The sequence below is a fragment of the Python bivittatus genome, unplaced genomic scaffold (genome assembly GCF_059951505.1).
Source record: "Python bivittatus isolate LINGU-HERP-01145 unplaced genomic scaffold, Pbiv_v1 ctg000330_np1212, whole genome shotgun sequence".
Classification (NCBI taxonomy): Eukaryota; Metazoa; Chordata; class Lepidosauria; order Squamata; family Pythonidae; genus Python; species Python bivittatus.
In genome coordinates this window covers 62,275,608-62,299,355 of record NW_028277058.1, presented here as the reverse complement: position 1 = coordinate 62,299,355, position 23,748 = coordinate 62,275,608, and the positions used below count along the sequence as shown (strand labels likewise).

The window sequence follows — 23,748 nt, the reverse complement described above, 5'->3', positions numbered from 1 at the left end:
TCCGCGGCCCTGGAGGGGCGCGAGCGTCCGCTTCGGGGGGCCCCTCTCCACCCCGCCCCGCCCCGCCCCGCCCCGCGAAGCCAGCCCGTTGCAGCGCGCACGCCCGCGCCGCGCTCCCATTGGGGGGACGGCGGGCGGGCGGAGGCGAGGCCGGGCGGGCGGGCTCCGTCGTTTCGGCTCGCTCCCTCCCGGCCATCCCCGCCGCATTCTTCGGCTCCGAGGACAACAAAGCGGGCAGGCGGCGGCGGGAGGCGCTTCGCGGCCGGCGGCGGCCGCGGCAAAACTTTGCCGAACTTTGCAGAAAGTGCGGCGGCGCGGCGCGGCGCGGCGCGGCGCCCTCCCTTCGCACAAAGCGCCCCTCTCCGGCGCGGGGGGAGCCCTCCCCGCGGGGAGCGGGGCGGGAGCATGGCCTGCGCCGCCGAGCCGCCCCTCCCTCGCCCCGCCGCCCCGCCGGCCTCCCGCGTCCCGGGACCAGGCGCCGCCGCCGCCGCCGCCGCGCTCGGCCAGCCCGGTGCGCCCTAGGCGCGCGGCGAGGAGCCGGCGGGGCGCCCAGCGGTCCCGATGGCGGCCGGCGGGGGCGGCGGGCGCCTGCTCTGCGCGCTGGCCTGCTGCTGCTGCTGCTGCCTCTGCTTGCTGGGGCCCCTCGGCGGCGGCGGCGGGGCGGCGGCGGCGGGGCTCAACGGCAGCTCGGCCGCGGCGGGCCGCGAGGAGGATCGGTGCAAGCGCGCCGCGCCCTGCGAGGCCCTCCGGGAGAGCGCCTGCCTGGGCTCGCCGCTGCCCTACGCCGCCACCTCCACGCTGCTGGCCGGCGACTCCAGCTCGCAGGCGGAGGCGCACGACAAGCTGCTGCTGTGGTCCGGTAAGGCAGGGCGGCACCGCCAGGAGCGCGCGGTCCCGGCAGGCAGGGAGGGAGGCAGGCAGGCAGGGAAGGAGGGCAAGGAGGCGCCCGGGGCATCCTGCCGAGGCAGCCCGAGGACGGGACGGGACGGGACGGGAGCCCGCGGCCGCTGCCCCCTCCCGCGGCCGTGCGAGGCGTCCGTAGGAAAGGCTGGCGTGCGCCTCGCCGAGCGCGGCCGCTGGCTCCGGGCGCTGGTCCTGGGGCCCCCGTCCGCCCGCTGCGCCCCAAAGCCAGCCGAAAGGGAGGCGCGCGAAAATCCGGCTGCCGAAAGCGGAGGAGTTGCCCGGGCTGGACGGAAAGTCGCCCCTGCGGAGGAGGACCGTGGCTCCGATCGCGCCAGCCCCAGGCCGCACCGCAGCCGCGTTCTCACCGGCCGCTGGGCCGGCTCCGTTGCAAAGCAGCGCCCCCCCCCTCCCCCCGCCGCTTGGCTAGGTGTGGCTGCCCGTTAGCCGACTTGATCCGCAAGCCAGCCCATTCTGCAAGCCCAGAGAGTGAGGGAGCCCCATAACCAGGATAAGGGTGTGGCGTGAACATATCCAAGGGTTCTGGGAGGTTAACTCATTCCCCCGCTCTGCGGGGCTTTACATCCTAAATGGCACTTTGGTGCCTGTGCCTCCTTTGGGTAGAGATGGGCTAGGGAGCTTTGCCCAGGATGGAGTGTCGGGCATCGATGATCCAAGATGGCATAAGGCGTTGCACAAGTGAGGATGAATAGTGGAAAAAGAAGCCGATGTTGTTGGTCATCTTAATGGGGCAGAGTTGGTACAAGGGCTGTAACAGAGTCTAACCTGCTCTGCATTCACACAGCACACTTAATCTGACAGCTGAATTAGTGCCCTAGCCTCACACAACACTTTGGACTCATAACCTAGCCAAACTTCCTGGGTCCACACAGGAACATCCTATGTCAGAAAGACCCCCCAAGGCTAACCCTTTGCCTGTTTGAATCAGGCAAAGGGTCTTGCACTGACCTGTTAAACATATTGTACGAACATTGAATCTGTGTTTGTGCCTCTCGATTACATTTAAAAGAAATCACAGCACCCGCTCCCCAGGATCTTGACTACCCATTTAATCTGACTCCATTTCTCAGTATTGTTGTTGTTGTTGTTTAGTCGTTAAGTCGTGTCCGACTCTTCGTGACCCCATGAACCATATTGCGCCAGTGTCCTTTCTCAGTGTTGCTTCTTTATAAAATTAAGGCTATAAAAGTCAACGTCTTTCATGTTTCTAGTCCTCATGGCTCCTGAGGTAAGTTTTCGTCTTGCATCGCCAAAGGAAGCCTCCCGAGAGCTGCTTCTCCTGGTTCTCTCCCCAGGTTTACGGAATGCGCCTCGCTGCTGGGACGTGATCCAGCCCCTCCTCTGCGCCGTGTACATGCCAAAGTGTGAGGATGGGAAAGTGGAGCTGCCCAGCCAGACCCTGTGCCAAGCGACGCGGGGGCCCTGCACCATTGTGGAGCGGGAGCGGGGCTGGCCCGACTTCCTCAGATGCACCACGGATCGTTTCCCCGAAGGGTGCCCGGTAGGAAAGCCCTTCTGCCCTCCGCATGCACGCTCTGCGGGCGCTAAAATCCAGAATTCTGGGGCCAAGCAGGAAATACATCGGGATGAAAACTTACTTAGGCTGCCTAAGTGAAAGCAAATGCGAGGAGGATGGTGTCCCACTTAACCCATTTTCTGGGCTGGGGCACCTCCAGTCCTGTAGGTACCAACAGGCTAGGTTCATACCCCCTGCAAAGACCCAGGTTAATACCCAGCTTAGCAGGCTGTCCAGCCATAGGACTTCATTGGACCTGGTTAGGCCTTGGGTGAACAACTCCAGGGAGTCAAGTTGCGGGTCCTTAGCCTGTTGCCCTCCTGATGCCTTAAACTCAAAGCTGAATGCATCCAGGGGGCGCTACGTTGCAGAAGCCGGATGTAGTCAATACGGTGCAGTCACGCTAGTGCAGACTTAGTCCTAGTTACCGAATAGATGAAGGATGGCTTGATTCAAAGGCAGGAAGGTGCTTCAGACCAAACATGGGCACCCGTGCCCCACCTGTCAGTACCCCCTTAAAAGAGCTGCATGTTTTCCTGGGACGGGTTAACCCCTGAGGTGGTGAGCAAAGCACCGGATTGGGGAGGAGCGGAGATCCGGCCCTAACCCTTCCCTCGTGTCTCCTCTGCCCCCAGAACGAGGTGCAGAACATCAAATTCAACAGCTCGGGGCAATGCGAGGCCCCGCTGGTGCAGACGGACAACCCCAAGAGCTGGTACGAGGACGTGGAAGGCTGTGGCATCCAGTGTCAGAACCCCCTTTTCACGGAGAAGGAGCACCGCGAGATGCACACCTACATCGCCGCCTTCAGCTCCATCACTATTTTTTGCACCTTCTTCACCCTGGTGAGCACAAGGGAGCCAGGAGGGGGGGAGAATCGGAGCAGCTTCACCCTCCTGGGCTAGAAAAACCATCATTCTCCCTGGGCCAGGTGGCCAAGATCCTGGGCTGGTTGGCATGGACGGAACCACCACCATCTTCTGGGCTGGATTCTCACCAGATGTTACACTGGCTGAACAAAGCACCGGTGTTGGGTGTGTACAGCCTGCTGTGTCTGAATAAGACGTTGCAGCAATGGCTGCATTCACACAGCATGCTAAGGCTTGGGGAGCATTCCATAAGAGCCTGAAAGGCCTGCTCCACTGTAGCCCGTCTGTTGTGTGAGTGCCGCCAACCTAGACGTGCCACAGAAAAACAGCTCTTCCTGGTGATGCCAGCAACCCCCCCAGAGTCTTGGGGAGAAGAGAACCGCTGGTGTGGATTCTGGGCTGCGGAGCAGAAATTAGAAAGGTGGGGAGGGGATAGAGAGCAGGGCTGAGGTGATATATCCTTCCCCAGTTGTGGAATTGCTGCAATTTGCAATTTAAAAGATCAAGAGGCGTAAAGTTTCTGGTCTGAGGGTGGAAATTGGTGGGATGGTTGGGGGCGTTAACCCCTCGTCACTGGGCATGTTCCCCTTCCCCAGTAATTCTGCTGGGAATTCAAAGCGTTAACTGGCATTCTGCAACCCTGGCGCCCTCCAGGTGTGTTGGGTTTGGAACTCCCAGAATTCCTAGCAGCTGGCGCACCTGGAAGGCGTGGGGTGGCCAAAGGCCAGTCTCACCTGACTCAACACACCTCTCCCCCAGGCCACCTTCGTAGCTGACTGGAAGAATTCGAACCGTTACCCAGCTGTGATCCTCTTCTACGTCAATGCCTGCTTCTTCACGGGCAGCATCGGCTGGCTGGCCCAGTTCATGGATGGCGCCCGCAGTGAGATCGTCTGCCGTGCTGACGGGACCATGCGCTTGGGGGAGCCCACGTAGGTTCAGGGGTGGGCCCTGCCTGGAGAACCCCTTGCTTCCAAGCTGCATCCAGGAAACACTGCTTGGGGCCCAGGAAGAGGCAAAAGACAGGGAGAGCTGAGCTCCAATTCTCCATGACCCCATTTGGTGTGGTCCGAGTTTATGGGAACTGGAGTCCAACGGTGGCAGGACAGCAGCCATTTTCTCCTTCCCTCCCTGTTCCTGGTCCAACACCAACAGTGTAGCCCACACCCTCATTCCCAAGGCCCTGTGCAAGGCTACAATTCAGGAAGGCTCCCTTCTCTCGTCCTTGGGGGCTCAGGGGAAGAGAGAGGGGAGCATGAGAGAGGAAGGGGCTGTGGAAAAGAGGTGGGGGGAAGGGTCCTTCTGCAGCGATTTCTTCTTCCACTCCAGTGTCTTTCCCTTGGTAGATCTCTTATGGGTTTGTGAAACTCAAAAAAAGAGAAAGGATGAAATAGAACGAAGGTGGGCTGCTCTAGTGGAGAGGAGCTGATGAATACATGGAGGAACTGAAGGTGGATGGAGAAGACCTGTGGATCAGGAAGTTGAGATTGATGTAGTCTTGGCTGTGCTGGGTATGAATCAGAGGAAGAACCTATTGACTGGTGATCATTGCACACTATACTCCAGGGAATAGTGATCTGGAAGGGCTGGAGATGTGTTTTGGGAAAAATTGTGCCCCACCCTGAACGAGAGATGTAGAGGAAAATATTCTGTTAGGTGATGTGTGGTTGGGCCATTTGGAGATCCAAGAATGAGTGAGAATGGGAACCTTTAGCAAGTAACTAAAGAAAAAGGTCTGTTTCAAAATATGTAGTTTAAGCCTCCTAGGTCTATTCATATGTACATATGGCCAAAGGGTTAATATCAGTCTAAAAGCATGATTGATCTGAAGGTGCTGGATGAAAGGAGAGCATTTTAATGAAGGGTTGAACAGTGATCAGAGGCTCTGAATATGGGGCAGGCCATTATTTAGAGCGGTGTTTTCTGGCTGGGGAATTCTGGGAGTTGAAGTCCAGACACCTTCAAGTTGCCATGGTTGAGAAACACTGATTTAGAGTACCAAGAGTGGACCTTGGGAAGACATGGAAGAGTTTTTCACCCACAACGGGAGGGCTTTTGAAGGAATCTGGGCTGTGTTGGCACTCCTTCCCAGAGCTTTTGTCAGAAAGAGTACAATTAATTGTCTCTCTGTCTCTGTCTCTCTCCACAGCTCCAACGAGACACTTTCCTGCGTGATCATCTTTGTGATTGTCTACTATTCCTTGATGTCTGGTGTGATCTGGTTCGTCATGCTGACTTATGCCTGGCACACCTCCTTTAAGGCGCTAGGTACCACCTACCAGCCGCTGGTGGGCAAGACTTCCTACTTCCACCTGGTGACCTGGTCTATTCCCTTTGTCCTCACAGTGGCCATCTTGGCTGTTGCACAGGTAATGGGGCTGGATGAACTCAGTGGAGCTTCTGGGAAGAACCAGGGACTCTCAGTGGCCGCACCCTGATTCTGGAATTGTTCCAGAGGAACTGTGGTTGACCCTCACGTTGTTGGGTCTGTTCCCCCAACATTTTGGACAGAAGCTTATGGCTGTCACTTGTTTCACAGATTATTATATTAAACCATAAAGTGGGTTGTTAAAGCAAACCAGAGCTATGCACATTGCATGAATCTGGCCCGTGTGTTGTTTTTCAAAATTTTGCTATTTTAATGGTTATATTGCAGTGCTACATCTTTATTATATGGGCACTGCCCAGGGAAAATAATCTTAATTTTTCCTATTATGAGAGAGGAGAGCAGAATTTTTCTGACTCTAGTTACAAGAATTGGTCTGTTTCACAGACATTTATTTATTTATTTAATTTTATTTAATTTGTTTGTATGGCCGCCCATCTCAACAAGTGACTCTGGGCGACGAACGATCTTAAAATAAACTAAAAACAATTCCCATCACAAATATAAAAATTAAAATGCACAGCAGCCGAGGAAGATGTCACGACCGACAGTCACTAGCACAGCCGGGAGACGGGACTCTTCCCCCCCTGCACCTCGGGGCCCCGGGCCTGGGCACAGAGCCAGTCTTTGGGGCCTTGTGAAAGGCCAGCGGGGTGGGGGCCGCCCTGATCTCCGGAGGGAGAACGTTCCATAAGGTGGGTGCTACGGCCGAAAAGGCACGTCTTCTAGGCCCTGCCAACCGGCATTCCTCAGCCAACGGGACCCGGAGCATGCCCTCCTGCCTGACTGGATCGGACGGGTAGAAACAACTGGGAGAGACGGTCCCTCAAGGAACCCAGTCCCAAGCCATGAAGGGCTTTAAAGGTGACCACCAGCACCTTGAATTGCACCCGGAAGGACACCAGCAACCGATGCACCTCACTGAGTGGAGCTGTTACATGCACTGAATACAAATAGTCCTTGCTTAGTGACTGCAATTTGGACCAGCAACTCTGTTGCTACTGTCGCTAAGCAGAAAATCACGTGGCCGTGATGGGCTTACAATCTCACTTCCCCTTCAGTTGTTAAGCGAATCACCACGGTTGTTAAGCATTAAGTTCAGGTGACTGCGACTTGCGATTTCACTGCTCGTTTCTCCGTTAACTCTGCTTGTCGCAAGCAGGTTACGAAGCACACAAACGGTGATCCCATGACTACAGGATGCTGCGACATCGTAAATGTGAGGACCAGTCGTAAAGTTACTTTTTCAGGGCTGTCGTAACTTTGAATGGTCACTAAACAGGGCAAGAGAGGTCTACCTGTAGAGGAAACTCCTTTATACCAGGATATCTTATCAGATCCCTTTAACTCAGGTTAATTTTTTCCACCTGAGCTTTTTCTCCATTGAATAGAAACCTCTGAAAGAGTTCTAGAAGTAAGTAGTCCCACCACGCAAATTTCATGAGATGCTTGAATGCACTCGTAGAACCCTTTCACAGAGTTATGATTCGCAGCTCTTGGCTGACCAGGAAAAGCTTATTGTCCCCAGCTTCTTCCTTCCTTCCTTTCTGTCTGTCTGTCTGTCCTGTCCTTCTGTCTTTCTATCTATCAAATTTGTATGCCGTCTATCTCCCCCGGAGGGTGACTTTAGGGGTGACGGAAGCTGCCTCACCCTGAACGCTGCAACTAAACGCTCCAATTGCTTTGCATAATACAGTTGTAGAAAGGGCACCCCATGGTGCTGCTCCCAAAACGAAAGCCCAAGAAAGAACACCCCCTGCTTAAGACCTCCTTGGTGGAAGAAGCTGGGTATTTTGTACAGATACTGCAAATAAATTGCATCCCTGCTGGAACAGCCAAACTCTTACCTTGTCACTTGTCTGCCTCTCGGCCGTCACACACTAGCCTCGGTGAGACCGTGGGGGAAGCCAGATGACGCCCTTGCTGGTCTTCCTCTCCGCCTGCTGCCCTCCATAGTCATGACAGGCTGGCTGGAGAAAAGCAGAAGGAAGATCTAATTTTCCCAGCGTCGAGGGGAGAAATATGTGTGTGCTAAAAAGGCACCCAAGCGTGAACCGATCTGGACTGCAGTGCTCTTAGAGGGACCTCGGTCTTTTTGTTCACTTACACGTGACATGATGGATGGTAGATGAGCAGCTCCCCACTGATGGTCCACGAGAGCCCTGCAGGTAATCTTTGGCGCAGCCAGGCAAATAAATATGGCTATGTTTATAAAACGGCCAATGTTCTAGGACAGTGTTGTCCAAACTTGGCCACTTTAAGATGAGTGGACTTCAATTCCCAGAATTCCCCAGCCAGCCATGAATTCTCTCTTCAATTCTGGGAGTTGAAGTCCACTCATCTTAAAGTGGCCAAGTTTGGACAACACTGTTCTAGGAGGTCATCGATTTGCACAGCCTCTTAAACATTCTCCCTCAAAACCTCAGGAGACGGCGTTATAAACAGCTGCAAACGTTGTAAGGTCGCCCGTTATCCTGCAATTTCCATTGTGTTTGGATTAAAGACAGTAATTAACATGTATTTAATCTGTGGGTCGCAGAGGCCCCATAGGGGCAAAATCACAAGGGCAGGGCTTTTTCCAGACCTCCTGTCTTGTTCATCCCTGCCTTATGCGAGGTTCCTCAAAAGTTTTCCGCTCATCAAGATGACGGTGCAGCCCACCTAAAAGAAACGTTCAGGAGCTGCTAATCTCGTTGAAGGATCATAAGACAATTGGGCTATTCTGTTTTTTATTCTGCTTTAAGTGTTAGCCCCCCAGAGTTGTGAATATGAGATGGGTGGCCATATCGATTTATTAAATAAATAAAATCAGTCGGGGGAGTTACTGGACGAGAGACAAGACTTTTTGATTGCTGTTCCTCTTTCTTTCTAACCCTTTCAGGTGGACGGAGATTCGGTTAGTGGCATCTGCTTTGTAGGGTACAAAAACTACCACTATCGAGCAGGATTTGTTTTGGCCCCCATCGGCCTGGTGTTAATTATTGGGGGCTATTTCCTGATCAGAGGTGAGTTTCTTTCCCCCTGAATTCCATGGCTTCGCTTCCCTGTGCTCAGAGATGCTGGCTGTGTCCTCTAAAAGCCAACCAGTAGGACATGGGCTGGGGAAATAAGGACTTCTGCTTTTTCCACGCTCCAGTCCTCGGTTGTCAGCCCCACTAGGTAGACCAGACCAGGAAATCAACTCTACAAAAAGGCTAGATGACTGAGAGGGGCTACACTAACAGAATCGTGCAAGTCTGATGGTGCCACGCCTCCTCCCCTTCATTCTTCCGAATGTTATCTCGTCATTCTGGACTTAAAAAATGCTTCAGCCCCTTCGGCCTAGGGAACTGTTCCTGCCTATCTCCATCAAGGTCATCTTCCTTACCCTTTACATAGACTTCTTCACTAGCTGAGTGATATTCTCTTTATGAAGAAACTACTGCATTGGCAGACATAGAGTCAGAGAACTCAGTGCATACGTTGAAATTTAACGGACCCCCTTTTGCAGACTTTTGCAGACGCAATGGACCAGATTTCCTTCCACAAATAACAGACAAGTCCATTGCATTGCAAGTAGTCCAGACAAGGTAGTTAATTCTATGTTAATGTTAAGACATCTATGATGATGGACATCCGTTTATGTCATATCTGTAAGTCGTTGTGCAAATGATGTAAATTGTTGCAATGATGTCCTTCCATATTTAACAGGCCTTTGGGAAGGTCAGACACCCCCTCGCCCCCCAAAGGTCTGTTAAAATGAGGTTTCACTAATTTTTTTGAAAGGTCCATTTTCCTACATGTATTCCCATATTTCTGGGATGAATTTATTGTCATTTTTTCCTAAAGTATTCAAATCATACACTTGAGGTTGCTGGAAGTCAGTCAGTAACGTAAATAATGAGGGCAAAACAGCGTTGATTAACTTTTGAACAGAGTTGTACGAAACCTTTCAAGTTCAAAAGGTGAAGAATTTTATTCCTAGCGGTTCTGATTCATTCTGATTTATTTAGCTACTTCTAAATAAAGATGGAAGGAAAGGCAAGCAGAAAGGCTCTGTTCACACTAACTCCTAGGCTTGATTGAAATAGGGTTCAGGCAGGGGCATTTGGGGGGAGTGGGAGTCAAAAAAGCCATGGCTGCCATTTTGATTTTTTTGACACTTCCCCCACCCTGCTTGGTGTCCCTGTGGAGGCCCCTGGTGTGGGACAGCTGTCGTTCATCTTGTTTGGAGAAACCCAGCCCTTGTCTTTGGAGGTCAGATGAACCAGGTCATCTAACGTTCCACGTTACATCAGCACAGCAGTTGTGTTTTATTGATTTGGATTGTTCACCATGGCATATAATAATGGACATTGGCTAAATTAAGAGGTTAATTTGTTTGATTGTTTGATTATGTGCCATCAAGTTGGTGTCGACTCTTTGCAACCACATAGACAGACTTTCTCCAGATTGATCTGACCCAAACTTGGCTCTTCAGTCATCCAGTGGTGCACCCATTGCTGTAATTGAGTCCATCCACCTCAATGGATGGTGGTCCTCTTCTTTTCTTTCCTTCCACTTTTCCAGCATTACAGACTTCTCAAGAGAGCTAGATCTTCATGTTGACCGATTGATTGATTATATACCATCAAGTTATTGTTGACTCTTAGTGACCACAAAGGTAGATTTTTTCCAGAAGGATCAGTCTCCAACCTGGTCATTCAAGTCTTCCAAAGGTGTCCCCATCGCCACTCTGAGTCTATTCACCTTGCTGTTGATCGTCCTCTTTTTCTCTTTCCTTACACCTTTCCCAGCATTAGAGCTTTCTCCAGAGACTAGGTCTTCTCATAATGTGTCCTAAGTAGGATAATTTGAGTCTAGTCATTTGTGCCTCGGGTGAGACCTTTCGGTTGATTTGTTCAATGATTGATTTGTTTGTTTTCTTCGCTGTCTGCAGTATTCTCAGGAGCCTTCTCTAACGTTAAAGTTCAAAAGTGTCAATACTCTTCCTGTTCTTCTCCAAAGTCCAACTTTTGCTTCCGTGAGTGTATCACAGGGAATACCATGGCTTGCAGAATCCTGATCTTTGTAGGCATAGACACATCATAACATTTGAATATCTCTTCCAAGGCCTTCATGGCTGCTCTACCAAGTGCTAGTCTGTGTCATATTTCTTGACTGCTGGTTCCTTTACTATTAATAGTTGATCCGGAAAGGCAGAAGTTATCTACCACTTTGATATCTTCTTTAGCAATTCTAAAAGATGTGAATTTAATTTAATCTAAACAATTAAGTTAAACTAACTAAGAACTCTCCCAATTTTTCAAACAGTGATCCTAGCACCATGAAATTAAGACACTCTTTTTCTAATGGATGTTTAAGGCAAAATTGTATTATAACAGGCAGTTCAGTTTGTGTGAAAGTAAAGCTGGCACTTGTTCAGTGTGTTGATGGTGATGATGACATTATTGTATTGTGCTTTCTTTGGGACTGGAAAGTGTAAGACTTCATGTTCTCATTCCTGTTAGTGCAAGAATGAGAAGGTCCTCAGGAGAACCTTTGAGGCAAAGGACCTTTCCTTTCCTTTTTTAATTTCTCCATCTCTTAAAATTTCTCCTACAGGTTAACCTCCAAAACACCTGTCTTAACCTCAACCATCTTTGGTGGAACCTAGTGTATTGCAGACGTAATTCCATGAGGCCTAGAATTCTAGATTTTGGGGGGGGGGTTGTTGTTGTTCTCTTTAAGATAAACAGTCGCCACAGGCAAGGACACCAGATCTTCTGCTTGTTGCTCTTCTTTAGACGGTCACGGTTGCAAGATGCTAACGCACTGCCTGCTCTCTCCTCCAGGAGTGATGACTCTGTTCTCCATCAAAAGCAATCACCCAGGCCTCTTGAGCGAGAAAGCTGCCAGCAAGATCAATGAGACCATGTTACGTCTTGGTAAGTAGACTGATGGGCAAGACACTGGAGTAGGGAGGAGGAGGAGGGGGGGGTCCATTGCTCACGGGTACAGCTTGGGATTGGCTGATGGAGAATCCCTTTACCCTTCATGGGAATCTCAAATTAAAAGGAGCCAGGTGGCACCTAACAAATGTTATTAGAAAGGATGAGCTTTCATGAGCTGCAGAAGGTCTGGTAGCACCTTTTCAGACTAACGCATTTTATTCAGAGGCATCAGCTTTTCTGAAAAGGTGCTGCCAGACTCCTCCTGATTTTTGACTTCTATAGATTAACACGGCTCTTTCCTTGGCACATCTAAGTAAAAGGGTCTCTCTAAGATCTCTCCCTGCCCAAAGCCCCAAAGAGTGACTCCACTCAGAAGAGACGGTGGTTGAGTTTGTACAACATGCTGGCTCCGGTTCCTAATTTAGCCTGCTTTTGGGATTTGTACAATACACTGAATAATGAACTTACTGGATGGGTTCGCACAATTATGGAGCCATAAAAAAGTTAACCAAGGTTAAAACTAAGAAAATTTAACAAGTACCTGCTGGGTTGTTAATGAACCTGATTAAGGGTGTTGTAGCTAGGATCCTAAGGTGCCAACTCATAATATGGCTTGTTTTGGCCAGTTGTCTCTGAACCAAGTCATTGTGGTTGGAAACGTGGCTTGTTTCTTAATAGAATGTGTCAATCCAGCCACTGTGGCTAGGTTAGCAAGCCATGATTAAAATAAACCACCACTTGGCATATTGCTTGAATATTGAGTCCATGTAGAACACTTTCTCTGAATGGTTGTGCTCGGTGGGAATAATTGGAGGTGTAGTCCAACAGAATTGGAGGGCGGCATGTTGGGGAAGGCTGAGGGGGTACCTCCTGACACCAATTGTGTAAGAGTAGAGACAGCAAGGAATCCATACAACTGTTCTCTTTACTGCCTGTGTACTGATCCCCCTAAAAGCTGCTTTCATGCAACACCCATAACCAGGTCCCTTAAAGATCTAGCAGATGATTCACACCACCCATGAAGCTTGGTTAGTTTTAACCTTGGCCCAATTTTTTGTGCTTTACGGAGTTGTGTGAACTAACTCCTTTAATTAGTTTATGGATCCACATATTGTGTAAGTGCATAAAAAGAATTAATTCAGGAATGGAGTTGATGTGATAGAATGGTTTGATGAAGGCCATGCTCGGGGAGATAAGCATTTCCTTAGCCCCCAACAGGAGCGTGGGAAGGTTAAGAAGATGCGACTGGCACCACCCTGAGGAATTCACAGTGTTTTGGCTGGCTGGCTTGGGATGTTTAGATTCAGTCTGGAGAGATTCTCTCTGAGAGGCTGAAGCTAATAAATGCAACAGAACTGTATCTGTACTGTCTCGTGGAGTTCTTTGGGCTGAACCTGACAGTTAATGTCTCATGAATGCAGCTGCTTCTCAGGGCCTCCCAAGTATTAGAGGTCCCTGACTGCCATGTTTTGTCACCAGGGATTTTTGGCTTCCTGGCCTTTGGCTTTGTCTTCATCACTTTTGGCTGCCACTTCTACGACTTCTTCAACCAGGCGGAGTGGGAACGGAGCTTCCGGGAGTATGTGTTGTAAGTTGGGAGGCGCCTGTGTTCCTCCATCGGCTGCTTCTCTGGGTTGCACAGCCCAGCGTGGATTTGCAGAGGGCAGGTTCCCTCGATGACGGATGGGCTTCCAGCGTCACTCCATGCTTCAGAAAGAAATGGACTCCAGAGCTTTCAGACTGAGCCCCCTTCCCCTGGCGGCAGTTGTATAAAGGACCCCCAGGGCCCTGGTCGCCCCACCCCCAGGGTCCAGAAACCAGAGCCAAGAAAGGCCTCCTTTGCAGAATGCGGGACAGCTCAGCTCAGTTCGGGGCCCTGAAATCCAGATTCTGGATCACTTGCATAGGAATAGAATCCTGGGTATGCTTCAAGCTTCAGAGGGATCCTTCAAGGAGGTCTATTGTGGCTTTATTCCCAAATTCTGGTCACTTAAAACAGCTTCTTCCATCCTGGCATTACATTCTGGATGAATTGAGACTCTCGTTCTCATCCAATCTCTAATCAAGCGAAGGAGTCTAGTTTTCCTGGCCATGCGCTGTCACGTTCAACATTTATTTATTTATATTTATTAATCATATTTATATGGCCTCCCATCTCATGCAACGTGATTCTGGGCAGCGTACAAAACAACCATAAAAACGAACTTAAAAACATTCAAAAGTACAAAAAGTTAATATTGTTATAAAAGGTTAAGAGAGAGGATCCGATTATGAGCAATGGAGCCATCTAAACAAGTGACCTTTCCTCTTCCAGAGATAACTGCTTGATCTTCACAAATATGAATTCATCAATGATCAGCAACCATGATCAACCTTGGCATTTAAGCAAGACGATACTGTACTTAGATTGTACAACTCCTTTTGGCCCACGGGCCTCATTTAGGTTGAGTGATATCCCAGAAGGATGGGCAGGGTCTGGACAAAAAAAAAATACTGAAATATAAAATTCATTAAAATGTCGTTAAATGCAACTTACCAGATTCTTTGCATGTGTGAAGGAACGTGATGGATGCACGCAACTTCCTGATCTTCAGGAAATTAGTGAAAACATGCCTTGAGGGCCCGTTTGCTCTAATGGTCCCTCCTGAGGATTAACTGTGTTTTTTTTTTCCTGAGTACGTCTCCTGCTTTTATGTTCTTACAATGAATGAATTTGTTTTTAGATTGTATTGTTTTAATCCCAGTTATGGTTTGGGGAGTTTAGATAGCCTGTTGGAGCAGCCTATCAGCTTGTAAATCAGTGTTTCTCAACCTTGGCCACTTTAAGCTGGGTGGGCTTCAACTCCCAGAATTCCCTAGCCAGCATGGCTGGCTAGGGAATTCTGGGAGTTGAAGTCCACCCAGCTTAAAGTGGCCAAGGTTGAGAAACACTGTTGTAAATAAACAAGGACACACATTTCAGGATGCACGCCCTACAGAAGCAGATGCTTCCTTTAAAAAGGTATTCTCTCCCCCTCTCTCTGTTCGTGCAAGAGAAAGAGTTTTCAGCCTACAGAGGCTGGCTGACGGAGGGGGCACTAATCCAGACCGCCTAAAAGGGCCGTTGGTGAATTAGAGATTGGGCTTTGGGCAGGGTGCACTTCTGAACAGCCAGATTTGCCGTCTGGGAAGCGTCTCGATCCTCCGCTGTCACCATGCTCGTAGCTGGCAATTGTGGGGTGTCCTTTCGCACATTTCCAGCCGGTGCAACCGTTGTGACTTTTCCTGAGCCATTCGATTTGGCGATGGGGATCTCGGGTCTGCTTGCATCCTGTCTTGGTAGTTGTGCCCTCTGCGTGCCCTGAAATCAATCCAGATGTTGCAGTTGATACAGAATGAATGGGTTAGGTGGTTATCCAGCCCCCAAGCCATAGGAGTTATGTGATCCCCGTGCTTAAAGTTTTGCAAAAGGTTACCAATTCCTTGCCGGGCCCAAGGACTGAACTTGCCTCAAAGGAGATTTAATTGATCTTTAGCCATAAACGGCTTCGGGCCTGGATCTCTATGGAGATGCCTCTCCAGTGAAGAGCCAGGCTAGTTTTAAGATTCCGAAGATGCCTCCCACTTCAGAGCCCCTCTTACCCATTGGAGACAATTTATTTGTCTACTTATTTATTCATCCAATTTATGTAGCTGCCCTTTCCACAAGTGACTCTGGGCGGCGAGCAGAATTAAAATAAAAACGATTACCAACATTACAAAAGTTAAAATGCAAAGCAGCCACGGAACATCAAACCCAAATCACGTAATACTCTTAGCGATTTGGAATCTTGGAACGATTTGGGTCTCGGAATGCACTTTCTCAAGGATCTCTGCGTTTAGAAGAGCGGATGCATCACCTGATGCATCACCAGGCTTTTGATGGTTCGTTTTGGTATTCCTCTTCATTAGGTGGGGTTCCTCAGCCCATTCCCTCTGCAACTTCTCCTCCCTCTTACCTGCTGCAGGTGCGAGGCCAACGTGACCATCGCCACGCAGACCAACAAGCCGATCCCAGACTGTGAGATCAAGAACCGTCCCAGCCTGCTGGTGGAGAAGATTAATCTCTTTGCCATGTTTGGGACGGGCATTTCAATGAGCACCTGGGTGTGGACCAAGGCTACTCTTCTCATCTGGAAGCGCACCTGGTGCAGGTAGGAGGATGCGTGAGGGATTCCACCTTGGAGGGCCTGGTTGAAGTACCAGCGGAGCCCAGGGGTTGAGTAAGGGAGCTAAGAAGTTCTCAAAGTCCCCAGAGGTGCCTTACCGGTGGAGGTGGGAGGAAGCAGAAGGCTATTCTGCCAAGTGCCAAAGAGATCTTCGACATTCTGCTCCAGAACTCTCGCAGTTTGCAGTTGGCAAACTTTATTCAACTCATCTGAGTCACAAGGAAGGATAGTATGTTGTGAAAAATTAAGTAAAATGTGATGGCAGCAGGGAGATGGCACTAGGTAATTTCTGGCAATCCCAGCTTTTTTGCACATGAATAGAAAGGCTGATAAACATGGATCAGTCCACAAACATTGCGGGGGGGGGCTTGCGAGGAGCTGAGATTGCATCAGAATGACACAACCTGCATTGTGACCTCACATGCAAGCTTTGGCCCTTCGGTGCTTGAGTGTTCATTGCGATGCAAGTGCAAAGGGTGGGGTTTGCATTGTGATCTTGTATTCATTTTGTTGTTCGCTCTCACCTCACCCCGTGGAGATCCGTGGAGTGCAGCCTTTCAGGAACTTTTCTTAGTGTGGGACTGCGCAGTTGTGAAATCCGAGAACGAGAAACCCTTCACTGCAGTGCTTTAACAGGCCCCCAGGCGAAGAAGCCCCAGAAGGCAAGCCTCAAGTGGACACTTGGACCACTGAATGACTTAAATTGGGTTGCCCCGGTCTTCCCAGCGTGCTGGGCCCGCCAGCCCCAGAACGGTCTGTGATCTCAGAAACCCCGGCCAGAACTGCACTGACAAAATTGGGTCTCTTTTTGAGTTGCTGAAATGCCGATCTGGTGCTCACAATGCAAGTGCCTGGAAGTGCTAAGGAGGAGATGGCTCCCCTCCTCCTCCTCCCCCTCCTCCTCCTCGCCCCTCTTCCTCCTTCCCCTCCTCCCCTCCTCCTCCTCCTCTACCACCACCACCACAATCACCATTTCTCCTCCTCTTCCTCCTCCTCTGCCACCACCACCACCATTTCTCCTCCTTCACCACCACCACCACCACCACCATTCCTCCTCCTCTTCCTCCTCCTCCTCCTCCTCCTCCTCCACCACCACCATTTCTCCTCCTCTTCCTCCTCCTCTGCCACCACCACCACCACCATTTCTCCTCCTTCACCACCACCACCACCACCACCATTCCTCCTCCTCTTCCTCCTCCTCTGCCACCACCACCACCACCACAATCACCATTTCTCCTCCTCTTCCTCCTCCTCTGCCACCACCACCACCATTTCTCCTCCTCTTCCTCCTCCTCTGCCACCACCACCACCACCACCACCACCATTTCTCCTTCTCCTTCTCCTCCTCCTTCCCAGGGAAGCAGCTGAGCAGGGTGGCCTGGTGACAAGACTGGTGGGGAAAGCAGTACTGGAGGAAAACTTTCTATAAGGCTTGCCTTAACACAAGCGAGGGAAGGGAAAGGTTCTGAAAATTAAGATCGCTTACATTCCCAGGGCGTTAACTTTTGCTTTCAAGTTGCCATTCCCCACAGCTAGGACACGCTCAGGATTCTGAATCCTGAGCGTGTCACGAACGCCCGTTGCTGCAGGGCATGGATGTGAGAGGCTTCAAGCACCTCTGGGAAGGGCAGGACCTCGTGGTGGTGTATTATATGGGGCTCTTCCCCCCCCCCCATTTGTAAAGCTGCTGTGTTCTGGAGTCATTGCAAAGCTCTGCAATTTGGTCTTAAGGGGTCATAAAAAGGGGAGGGGAAATAACCCCACCGGGCCAGTTTGCGGATTGCTGGGGGGGGCCACCAGAAGGGTGGTGGGATGCTTAAAATAGCAAGCCTACGAGGTGGGAAACTCCCCTCCCCACCCAACCGGCACGGCCCTGAACCTCTGCCCGAAGGCTCTGGGGCAGCGGTGGGGCAGCGTCCACTGACGTCCTCTCCTCCTCCAGGCTGACCGGCCAGAGCAGCAACGAGCCCAAGCGGATCAAGAAGAGCAAGATGATTGCCAAGGCCTTCTCCAGGCGGAAGGAGCTGCAGCACAACCCTGACCAGGAGCTCTCCTTCAGTTTGCGCACCGTCTCGCACGAGGGGCCTGTCGGTACGTCCCAGAGAAAGGGGATCGAGGACGCGGGGCTTGCTCCCCCGCGGAGGCAGGGCTGGCTCTGCTTCTCCTGCCGGCGGCCCTCTAAATACGTGGGGTGTGTCTCCCCCATCCTCAGCCAGCAGCCCCTTAGCCTTAGAGGCCCAAGGTCATTGCTGGGTGCCACATTGAAGAATGTGGCACCTTCCGGAGTTGGTGGCATTAAAATCCTCCTTTGTCGTCTTTAATTTATTTTATTTGTGTGCCCCTCGGTCTTCCCCGAAAGACCAAAACGACCCCAGGCGAAGCAGTGAAGCAGCAAGCTGGGGTTTAAAATGTCCCCACCAAGCAAAGCCACAAACCACAATTAAAATACAATGAAAAGTAAATTGGCCACGGAATAGCTGCCCGTCTTGCAAAGCCTTCGTCTTCGAAAAGGCTACCCTGTGGGGAGGGTTGAATTTTCCCTGGAGATCCAAAATCGGGGCGCCTACACCAAGAAGGCCCTACTCTGAACTAACACTTTTACTTGCCATTTTTCAGCATCCAAAAATCTTTTAATGGGATTCGGTTTTAGTTCAGCCGTGTTTATCAGTAATATAAACTGATCTTTTACAGCGGGGGGGGGGGGGTCTTAACCATGTTTGTGCCACGGACCCTGTTGAGAGTCTGGTGGAACCTGCAGGCCCCTTCTTAGAGAACAAGATTGAAAGGCAGAAACAATAAAATACGTAGATATGGACTGTATTACAAAGGAAGGCAGTTATCAAAATATTAAAAAATAACAAATATGTAATAGTCCTATATGTGCTTGTTTGTTAATTGGTTAAATCAGTCACATGATCAACTAAATTTAGTTAGACGTTAGTGAGAATGAAGTTGTAATCTTTTCCCCCCCCTGAAATCCCCACCCCCAGGTCAAGAACTCCTGCGTTAAGAGCTTTTGAAGTACACTGTCCAACTTCTCTGGACGCTGTGGGAGGTCAAAAAAGTCAAGATGGCATTATGATTTCTATCGATCGTAGAAGTGGCTTTTGAAGTCCGCATCCCCTTTTGTAATGTTCCTATTTATTTTGTTGTTATTGTCTCACGTTTGACAAAGAGACCCAGTCGAGGTACCCAGAGAGCACCGCCTTGCAGCCCAAATCACAAACTAGTCTTGCGTCAGACTCTTTTCCATCGACCTGCGTGCAGCAAGTTAAGGTGAACTTGAATGTTGATGTTGAAGGAAAACGCAATGGCTTCTCTTTCCAGCTGGCCTGGTGTTTGATATCAACGAACCTTCGGGAGACGTGTCCTCCGCTTGGGCGCAACATGTGACCAAGATGGTAGCCAGGAGGGGAGCCATCCTCTCTCAGGATGTCTCTGTCACACCTGTAGCCACACCAGGTAATGGTTCTCCTGGAGGTTGGAGGGCAGGAGGGCAGGCTGGGGGTCGAAGAGCTCGGAGGCCTCTTGAAGGCGCCTCTTTTGGGCGACGTGGCATTCCAGCTGACGGTGTCACTTACACCCTGACTCACTGCTGCCAGCTGCTGGCCAGAGGCTGGAAATGGATAGTCCAGCTCCAGAGCTTACTCCTGCCCTGGGAAGTCAGGTGAAGGGGGGGTGTTGCTGTGTCTTTGTTCAGGGCGGTGCTCACCTGGAGAAGGTCACAGGGCAAGAATGTGCCATGTAGGGTGTGTGTGCGTGCGCGTGTGATGTTTTGTCTCTGCAAAGCAGGCAGTGCCTGGACAAAAACTAGATTTGATTTGCTTTATACCAGAATGTAATGAAAATTAAATGTCATTAATTAAATGCAAGGTATACAGTTACTCCCTATGTAAAAAAAGATCAAGGAACTTAGTCATTTTGAGCTTTTATACCAGGCCCTGGTGGTCACAGGCCTTCAGATCAAGACCCATCATCCTCAGCCTTCTCCAGAGAGAGGTGTGTCATATCTGGGGATGTCCCACTGGTGTATTTTCCAAGTGATGGCACCTTCCCACATATTGGGGCTTCTGTTGAATCTTGCCTTCCGAAAGTCTTCAGCGTGGACCTCTCAGAGGCGCTGGGGCTGCAACTTCCGAATTCCTGGCCAGGATAGAAAGATGGCCATTTGGGGCATTCTGGGAGTTGTAGTCCCAGTGCATTTGACCAGTCTCTTAATCCACGCTCAGTTGCATGTCAACGGAGGTAAGAACTAAATCAACTATATAAAGCAAGTGTTAATTATGAGCACCCAAACTAAATATTCAGTTAAGCGGAGGCATTAGGGGGTCAAAAAAGTCAAGATGGTGCCCCTAGTGGGACAGGGAATTGATTGCCTGGTCATGGCCACCATCTTGACTCTTTTGACCCCTACACACAGCTGGCCGATGTCCCTGCCTGGGCTCCAAGGATGTGCTTGCATTTCTCAAATTTGCTCAGATCTGTATCTTTTTCAATTTCCCCAAAATAAAGTTAGGTGTGGGGCAAAGTGCTTTTCAAGTTGGTACTCCGTTTTTCGGCCAAAGTTAGCTAGCCCTGCCGTTTTCTTCCTATCTGTTCCCTGCCCCACTTTCTGGGTATCTGCGATAAAGAAACTGGTCCTCCAGGTGCCACTGCTAAACTACTATGCCCATCAGCTCTCCCCATTTGCCATGCTGGCTTTGGTGGCTGGGAATGGTCCTTCAGCCCCATCTAGAGAGTGGGGGATGACTGCACCCTCAAATGAGCAGAGGGCTTTCTTTTCATTTTGCTTACGCTGCAAAGCTGACCTGCTACAGTTTGTTCCACTGTTATTGAGGTTTATTACATGCTACCTTTCTGTGAAAAATATCCAGAGCAGCTGACAGACTGAGAATGACCGAATACACAAGAGCAAATTACAGGTAGTCCTTGCTTAACAACCACAACAGGGACCGGAAAATTCATTGTTTAGCAGGGCGGTTGTTAAGCGAGTTGTGCCTGATTTTATGACCTTTTTGCAGCAGTCATTAAGTGAATCATTGCAGCCGGTAGGAGAAACATGCAGTTCCCCATTGAGTTTGCTTGCCAGAAGCTGGCTGGGAAGGTCGCAAATGGCGATCACATGACCCCAGGACGCTGCAACCATCATAAGTGCAAGCTGGTTGCCAAGCATCCAGGTTGCGATCACATGACTGCGGGGGTGCTGCGATAGTTGTAAGTGCGAGGACCGATTGTAAGTTCCTTTGTTCAGCACTGTTGTAACTTTGAACGGTCACTAAATGAATGGTTGTTAAGTGAGGACTACCTGTACAAAATTACAACGAAATGACAACTCCAATGGAGCTGGGTGGCCAATGAATTCAAATAAATAAATATATAATGCAAAGTGCACATCAGGATAAATGCAAAGCTTCAGTATAACCCATCTTGATGTCCCGAAATAGAAGAAAGCAGATCTGAAGGAAGGCAGCAATGCGAAGGCTGCCAATCCTCCAGGAATCCTAAAGTTTCCCTCTGGAATGACCGTTCTCTTGCCGTCCCTTTGTAGTGCCCCCCGAGGAAAGGGCCAGCCTGTGGCTGATGGAGGCCGAGTTCTCCCCCCGGCGGGCAAAGAAACTGAGCCGGAAGAAAAAGAAGCGACGGAAGAAGAAGGAGATTTGCCCCTCCGGGCCTGCAGCCGAGACCTGCCAGTCGGATTACTTGGTGCCAGGAGGCACCAGCTCCATCCCACGCCTGCCCCAGCTGCCCAAGACTAAATGTTTTATTGCCAGCCCGAGGCAAGCCCAGGCTCTGGATGACGTCCTTTCGCCTCGAGCTCCCCCCGAATGGAGACCCAGAGCCCCGCAGCCAGAGCACGCCCTTGTCAGACTGCCCCAGGAGCTGCCCGCGGCCAGCTGCAGGCAGAATAACCCCCTGAATCTCGTCAGCCACCCCTTTTGCCCGGATCTTGGGGCCATGGAGGAAGGAGGACCCGGAAGCAGCGCATGGCGGTTCCCTGGACAGCAGCCGTCGCATTTTCGGGGGGCCTCCCTCCATCCTCCCCCCAGGAGTTCAGCTGCTTTGTTCGTTGGCAGTGATGTCTACGGAATACAGCCCCCTCCGGGCAGGTGGGGCGGGTTGCCCCCCATCCATTCCAGGACAAACCTCATGGACCCCGAATTGCTAGACATTGACTCCGACTTCTAGAGCTGCGGAGGGGGCTTTCAGCAGCTTCGCTTGGTTGTAGATCAGCCATGGCGTGGTTGGTAGAGCCATCCCCTCAGAACCATCCTTGGGGTGCTGCTCCATCAACTTCACGAAGAAGGAGAGATGTTGTTTGAAGATACTTTCCTTGGACACCTGAATCCCTGCGTTCCTTTCCGCCTCTTCATCTTGTGTGCCTCAGTGTGTCTAAGGTTCCTTTGCCCTTCCTAGAAGAGCAACAGGGCAAGGAGTGGGACTTTTCTTCCCGCTTTGGTGTGAACGAGAACCTCAAAGAACCTCTCTTGCTTCAAGAACAAGGAAGACTCTGCAGCACCCTCTGCAGAAGGTTCCCCTTGTCTCCATTGCTTCTCAGGCCATGTCCCCAAATGGCTCTCATAAGAACTTTGCTTGGAAGCAGATCTGGAACTCGGTGGCTATCAGAAGTAGGCTTGGCAGTGGGGGGAACCAAGGGGTTGGGGTGCTGGGCTTTGTAGAGTGAGAAGGATCCATTTGTGTAGATTAGGATTGGAAGGGGTCACCAGCCTGAACCACTAGAAGAACTAGGGAGATGCAACGTATTGTACCCAAATGCATAAGGGCCCAGCTAGACATCATCGCTTATTGCTTTGGGTATCTGCTGTACCTGTCACAATACTGAGCAGAAAGTAGGGGAGAAAGGTTTATAAAAAGGAGATTTCTTGGATAAGGCCTGGATGGGATGGAGCAAGTTCCACATAGATGGGTTTGGAGTTGATTTGGGTGCCTTCTCAAGTAGCTGGGACTGTGCCTCAGGGTGCTGTGGCCTACCAGGGACTATCCAGATGTTAGACTATGATCGCCACCACCTTTGACTCTTCCTGATGGAAGTTGGGATCCAGCATTAGCATATTCCCATCTCTGGTTAAAAGTTCTTCCCAGAACTGTGTAGGACATCCCAGTTTGATGCTTCAAGATAACTTCTCAGGTCTTCGTTTCACAGGGCAACTCTACAGCTATGTGGAATTCACTCTTCTGAGAAACTTTCTCTGGAGATCACCTGGCCCAGCATCTGAAAGCCTGGGCCCCTGGAGAACTCTGCTTCCCATACACCATGCTGTGCCTATAGCTCCCAGTACAGCTTGATGGGATTTGTAGTCTTAACTTTCATCCTTTCCATTGTGGGACCCAGATGGAAATAGGAGTTAGAGTACGAAGTAAACATAGGGGCTTTGTTCAATGGAAGGGGCTGTAGCAACATATTAAAATATTTTCAGATTTGTTACCGTTCTTTAATATACCTATGTATAACGCAGAGAGTTTTTGTTTGTTTTTAATAGTGCCAAAGCCTAAAAATGTAGTCTTCTCAAGTAATATGTTTCTTGGGGCTTGTACTTCCTCTGGATCCCTTTGGAAACTTTTGCACGAGCTCCTGGCTGGATTTGCACACGCTATGCCAAGCCTCGAGCCCCGGATAGGCATCTGGGGCACAGGGGCGCCCACAAACACCTACTGGGATTGCCCAGTTTCTCTGGTCCAGATGACATTTCTGGTTTTAGATATATATATATATATATATAATATATATAAATATAAATATAAATAAATAAAGGTGCAGTGATTAAGCTGCTGGGCTAGAATTAAGGAGACCCAGTTCAAGTCCACCCTTAACCACAGAAACACATTGGATGACTTTCGGTTGGTCACTTGCTGTTTCGGGAACAAATGAGAGGACGTTCCCTACGTCAGGTGCCTTGAGCCCCTGGAGGAAAGGTGGATTATGAAGCTAATAAATAAA

General features: G+C 50.3%; 1 protein-coding gene across 1 annotated transcript; it reads left to right on the top strand.

Moving 5' to 3' along the window:
- The first annotated feature begins 80 nt into the window (after positions 1–80).
- SMO (smoothened, frizzled class receptor) lies at positions 81–23,748 on the top strand. The gene is made up of 12 exons (XM_088141464.1): positions 81–859; positions 2,217–2,422; positions 3,073–3,282; positions 4,066–4,238; positions 5,456–5,675; positions 8,574–8,697; positions 11,506–11,598; positions 13,084–13,192; positions 15,591–15,776; positions 17,734–17,882; positions 19,119–19,253; positions 21,340–23,748. Exons 1-12 carry the CDS (start codon positions 562–564, stop codon positions 21,975–21,977), a joined length of 2,541 nt encoding a protein of 846 aa, XP_087997590.1. The 5' UTR covers positions 81–561; the 3' UTR covers positions 21,978–23,748.

What these genes read in the sequence shown, in the direction of transcription:
- SMO (XM_088141464.1), top strand. Translation starts at nt 562, where the DNA reads ATGGCGGCCGGCGGGGGCGGCGGGCGCCTGCTCTGCGCGCTGGCCTGC. An exon ending in TGGAAGCGCACCTGGTGCAG is followed by an intron (nt 15,777 to 17,733) that starts GTAGGAGGATGC and finishes CTCCTCCTCCAG; the next exon opens with GCTGACCGGCCAGAGCAGCA. An exon ending in CTCGCACGAGGGGCCTGTCG is followed by an intron (nt 17,883 to 19,118) that starts GTACGTCCCAGA and finishes TTCTCTTTCCAG; the next exon opens with CTGGCCTGGTGTTTGATATC.